At 46.9% G+C, this 6,000-nt stretch overlaps 1 protein-coding gene across 3 annotated transcripts in view; it reads left to right on the plus strand.

Annotated features, from left to right (window-relative positions):
- Nucleotides 1-3,866, plus strand: part of FHL2 (four and a half LIM domains 2) — a 47,010-nt gene extending 43,144 nt beyond the window's left edge. For all 3 annotated transcript variants that reach the window (XM_032474345.1, XM_032474347.1, XM_032474348.1), the window contains exon 6: nt 1,348-3,866. In XM_032474345.1, the coding sequence (XP_032330236.1) occupies nt 1,348-1,499 (152 nt within the window). In that variant the 3' untranslated portion in view covers nt 1,500-3,866. The remainder of the gene's footprint in view (nt 1-1,347) is intronic.
- Nucleotides 3,867-6,000: the final 2,134 nt, after the last annotated feature.

Below are 6,000 nucleotides of genomic sequence, written 5' to 3' on the forward strand. Positions count from 1 at the left end.
GGTCCCTGCAAACCCTGTGGTCTGTCCTCAAGAGGCTGATTTCTGCTTTCGGTTGGATTCTCTCCCAGACTGGAGGCTGTGAGTCTGTGATGACCCTTTGGCCCAGGGAACCGGCATGTCCAGGCTCAGCAGCTGTGCGGGGCTCTGGAAGATGCTCCCCAGCCTCTTACAGAGACTTTCCCTCTGAGGTCTGGCTCTAGGAGGGAGGGGGTCCCACGCTGGGTAGTTCCTTTGCATCCCCCAAGGGTTGGGCAGAGTGAGGGCCCCAGTCTGGTTGAACTACAGCTCGTGCTGAAAATTCAGTGTGGAGAGCAGCGGACTGGCCAGACTCCAGCCCTGGAAATGCTCACATTCGAAACACCTGGGGAGTTTTAGACCTGTCTGCTGCCTGGGCTATGATCTAATTGCTTTGGGCTGTGATCTGTGTGTTAGAATTTTTAAAAGCTTCCTAGGTGATTCAAATATGCAGAAAACTTTGAGACTCTCAGGCCTGAATTACTGGTTTGGTTCTGCCTTGGGGCCAGAGCCTGGGCTGTGTGACCCGAGGGTGTCTCCTGGTCCTTGCGAGTCTAGGATTGGTGAGGGGAGTCAGCGTTTTAGTATCGAAGGTGTTCAGGGAAGGATGGGGAGCTTTGCTGGCGCAGCCCCAGCGGTGGCAGAGGGTTAAGGGTTGAAGAGAACTTGCCTTGGAGACCTGGGTGCCTGCCCGGCCCTCTCTCTCTCTAGCCCAGAGGATGAGCTCAGAGGCCTCCCCCCTGTGAACAGATTTAATGCCAGATGTCAGCCCAAGCAATGAACTGGCGAAAGGAACAACTGTTGGGGGAGTCAGTGACGTCACGTGCTAGTCTGAGACCCTAAACCTTGATGAATGGAGTAGGCGGTGTGGTTACCCTGCTCCTAACGTGGTAGGCTGGACCGTTACCTCCAGAAAGAACTTGTCATTGGAATTCGTTATCCATGTTTCATTAAAGATAACTCTGTGTATTTGATTTGGTTTTATTTTGGGGGCTTGGTGGCAGGACACACCCACTGTACTGCAGTAGGCTGTCTACATACCTTAGATATTTAATAAGAAGTAGTCATCAGGGGGAGGGTGTGGCTCAGTGGTAGAGCATGTGCTTAGCATGCATGAGGTACTGGATCCAATCCCCAGTCCCTCCACTGAAAAACAATAACAAAAAAGTGGAGCCCCGGCACCGGGTCAGGGGAAACTCATACTGTCCGCGTTATACAAGCCAGCCCTTGAAATGGGTCCAGCCTGAGCCCCTTTCTCCTTCCAGTCCCCTGGCTCTAACCGCCCTCCTCCCTCCTCTGTCCACCCCTGTCTGTCTGGTCCTCGGTTGGCAGGGCTGGGCGGCACCAAGTACATCTCCTTTGAGGAGCGGCAGTGGCACAACGACTGCTTCAACTGCAAGAAGTGCTCCCTGTCCCTGGTGGGCCGGGGCTTCCTCACAGAGAGGGACGACATCCTGTGCCCGGACTGCGGGAAGGACATCTGAGGTCCCTGGCAGTCACTGCCTGCGCTGTGAGAGACGGACGCCCCCCTCTCCCCCCGGCCATGCCATGTCCTGGTTCCACCGGCCACCTCGAGACTCTCCTCTCTGCTTCTCAGCGATGCTCACATTTGTGTAAACCCTTTAATCAACCCCCGTGCTTGGTCAATCCCAGGGAGGGCGGAGACCCCGTGTAACCTGGGGTGGGAAGATGGTTTTCAATCTTTGTAATCAAGTAAGGCAAATCCAAGTGTCCAAACCCTTTTGAATGATTTCTTTACAAACATATCTTTCTTTCACCGTGTATTTGATTTTTAAGCGCAGTTAATGTACCATGAACTTGAACGTTTCCAAGCTATGGAAGGTAACGAAGAGTTGGTATTTACAGCGGTGTGACTTTCAGTCCTACGGGTCCAAAAGCAAGATTACATGGCTTATAATAAAGTTATCAGAACAAAATCTTTTGTCAGGCGCGGTGTATGAAATGATGAAATATTAGGGGTCTAAATGTAAACAACACGTTACTGCAGGTAAATGAGCTGGGTGCCTGTTAACTGAGTTTGCATCACAACTGTTACTTAAAAGGAGGTGTCAGCACTTCCCTGGCTGTGAACTGGCAGCTCTGCCTGAGGCCACTGACTTTATTTGGTACCAAAAGATCTGTGCCTGAGAGGGTTGTCAAAAACAATGAAGATCTTAGAGGCAAGCAGTTAAGAGAGGGCTAGTGGCTCCATGATGCTAACAGCAGAAAGCACAATGGCAGACCAGTCCAAAGTCTAACACAGAATTGAGGAAAGAGCTGAGAAGAGCCCTCCTGGGACCCCACTTATCCCTGGGGTCCAGGAGACTGTGGGCGTGGACTTAATCAGAGTGGGATGTGCACAGACTTGAAAGCATTCTCCAGGCCATACCAGATCCTCAGCAAAGAGCAGTGGGCTTACTGGGCGCACAGACCCACCCAACAAACACTGCTGAATGTGTGTTATACACGTGTTCAGAGAGCTAGAGGAAACCACATGTAGAGGGTTGAAGGGACATGCATGAGAAAAATGGCTCATCAGACAGAGACTAACTGATAGGGGGATAAACATGACAAAAAAGAATCAAGTGGAAATTCTGGAGTCAAAAACTACAGTGGAATGAAAATATTTACCAGAGAGGTCAATGGTAGATTTGAGTTGAGAGAAGGCAAAAAATGAGTGAAGACAGATCAATAAAGACTATGAAATTGAGAAACAGAGAAAAAGGAAGGAAAATGAACAGAGCCTCAGAGGAATGTGGGACATCACTAAGTGTACCAACATATGCCTAATGGGAGTCCCAGCAGAGGAGAGAGAAAAGGGACAGAAAAAATATTTTAAGAATTAAGGGCTGGGAACTTCCCCCAATTTGATGAAAAACATTTATCTAAGAACACACATCCAAGAAGCAGGACAAATTCAAAGTAGGAAAAATGCAAAGAGATCCACACCCAGACACATCACAGTCAAAATGGGGAAAGCCAAAGAGAGAAGGAGAAATCTTGACAGAAGGGAGCTGAGGTTCAGGCTGTCACACCCCCCCAGGTCCAACCACCCACGGAACGTGCCCCTGCCTCTCCCCACGTCTCCCCAGGCATCTGCGGGTGGGATCGTGGGATCCTCACAGCGCACGGTATTTCTGGCTGGCTCTAAAGTAACACAGTTCTATGATAGTCCTTGTCATTAAGCAACCCTTTAATTAAGTTGTGAAATAAAACACCCATAAAAGTGCACAAGATGAATGTCGGTGGGTAAAACTAAGCAATGGAGATGGAAGCCAGAACTGTGGTTACCCCCCGGCTGGGAAGGGACCTGAGGGAACCTTCTGGGCTGCTGGAAATGTTCTGTGTGTGGTTAGCACACCGTGGCCCATGGGCTAAATCCTGCCCACCGCCTGATTTCTTAACAACAGTTATATTGGAACACAGCCATGCCCATTCATTTATACACGGCGTGACCCACAAGCCCTAAAACTTTTATCATCTGGCCCTTTATGGGAAGTTTGCCAACTTTTCTCTGTATCTTGACTTGGGGAGTTGTTTTATATATATATATATATATATATATATATATATGAACATATAGTCATATAAATGTAAAGTCACTGAGCTGCAGAAGACTTTTCAAGCTTTATAGTATTTTGTGATATCTTCATAAAAATAAAAAAAACTTAAAATGTGTTACACTTTTTATAGTTCCCTGTACTGAACAGTCATTTGAAAGCTTGTCTTTTTTAGAATGAAATAATGCCATGTGCAGCAATATGGATGGACCTGGAGATGATCATACCAAGTGACGTAAGTCAGACAAATACCATATGATCTCACTTGTATGTAGAATCTGAAAAAAAAAATGATACAAATGAACTTATTTACAAAACAGAAACAGACTCACAGACATAGAAAAAAACTTACGGTTGCCAAAGAGGGGAGGAGGGTTAAATTAGGAGTTTGAAATTAGCACATACAAAGTTTATTTTGTATAAAATAGACAAACAACAAGGTCCTACTGTAGAGCACAGGGAAGTGTATTCGATATCTTGTAATAACTTGTGTTGAGAAAGAATGTATGTATGCGTAACTGAATCACTGTGCTGTGCACCAGAAACTAACACATTGTAAATCATCTGTACTTCAATAAAAATTTTTTTGTAAAATGTTAAAAAAAAAAAAGCTTCCTTTTTTCTCTAAACATAGCAAGCCAACTTGCTTGATTTTACCTGATTATTTACATGAAAACTCTGAGGCTGTCTCCCACCTGACGCTTCCACTGCATCTCACCCGCAGTACCATTTCCCCTACTGTTTGGATGATGGATAATTTTGACCTGTGCTCTTCATGGCCCTTAAACACCCATCTGTGGGGCTTCCTGAGGCGGTTACAGACAAGCGACATCCATCCTGGTAATTTTTCCATAAATCTGAAACTTACCTTAAGAAAAGGTTTTATTTTTTTAAGTTCACTTAAAAAAATTAAATAGCAAGGTGGAATAGACGTAACCAAAGGCTTATTAGCTCGATAGGGTGTTTTTATAAAATTTATGGAAAATAAATTTTACCTTAACGGGTATTTTACAGCCTCCTAAGGCTTAATTATTAGCCAAAGAAATATAATTATCCTAGTTCAAACATACTAAAAAAAAAAAAAAAAAAAAGCCAGGAAAAAGTAATCTTACTACAGGACAAAAATGTTTAGGGCTATTATGTATTTATTGAACTAGTCTTTCTTCTGTCTTTTGATGAAACAGGAATGCTTGGCAAGTCTGAACACAGTTAACAGCTTCCAATTCCTCTTAGAATCAAATCCAAAGTCCTCCACATTCAGTACTCCATCACCTGCCCCGTCCCATCCTATGCTAGCCTCCCGCCGCCTTCACTGACCGGGCCCTGCTGCTGTGAGAGCCTTCACGTCTGCGGGCCCCGCCCTTGGCTGGCATGTCACCCAGTGCCAGCAGCAAAGCACCCCAGCACTCAGTGGCTTCCAACAACCCTCCCCCTGCCCCTCGTGATTCTGAGTCAGCTGCCTGGGTGAGCCGGGCTGGGTGAGTGCTGGCGCGGGGCTGGGACACGTTTCCCCAGCAGGTTCCTTCCTTGGGATCCAAGAGTAGAAATACTGCTTGATCAAAGCAAGTTACTCCTGGTCCCCACCTGGCAGTGGGGGGCAGACTCCACCTCTTGACAGAGGGACAACAGAAACCACGTAGCCCTTTACAATCCGCCGCACAGGATGCTTTTCCTGAGCGGCTCCCTGTCTCCCCTCCTCCCGGGGCCTCTCCTCGCCCCCGTCCCCCACCTCACTGGGCCGCCACCTGGTTCCAGGTTCTTCCAGTCCTCACGCTCCCTTCTCACAGAGCAGGAACTTGTTAACTCTCATCTTCATCTTTTCTGCACAACGGGGGAGACAACCAAGTTCAGAAGCCGGGCGGTGCAGAACACTTCACTCGGCAACAAGCACTTGAGCAAAAATGATCTAAATAGAAGTGAGATTTTTTTTTTGTCTTTCCTGTCCAGACAAAAAAGTGAAAGATCTACTTTGTTAAGTTCAAGGGAGACAGTTACTTGAGGCTTTTCCAAGTTAATTAATTCAGAGCTTCAGTCTCCAACAAGAAGATACCATTAAAAAATTAACTTTTTCAAGATCACCCCAAACACAAATAATCCTTCAACCAAATCTGGTCAGTTATTTGTCAGGAAAGCTTACCCAGGATAAGGCTGGGGGGCCCGGGTCTCCCTGTCTGGAAGTGCAGGCGCACTCAGTGAGCAGCCCTGCCCATTAGGACCCGCGTACACGGGGTGGCTCTGGGCACCCACCGCTTCCAGCAGGGGCCAGGTGTGGCTGGACCGCCAGGATCAGGCCTGACCCCAACAACCCAGGTACAGAAGGTGGTGCTATAAAGAATAAATAACACTTTCCATATAGTCTACTCATAAAAAGACATCAAGGCATTAGAGTGTTTTCCATTTTATTTTTTAAGAATGACAGACCTAC

Source organism: Camelus ferus, chromosome 36 (genome assembly GCF_009834535.1).
Source record: "Camelus ferus isolate YT-003-E chromosome 36, BCGSAC_Cfer_1.0, whole genome shotgun sequence".
Classification (NCBI taxonomy): domain Eukaryota; kingdom Metazoa; phylum Chordata; class Mammalia; order Artiodactyla; family Camelidae; genus Camelus; species Camelus ferus.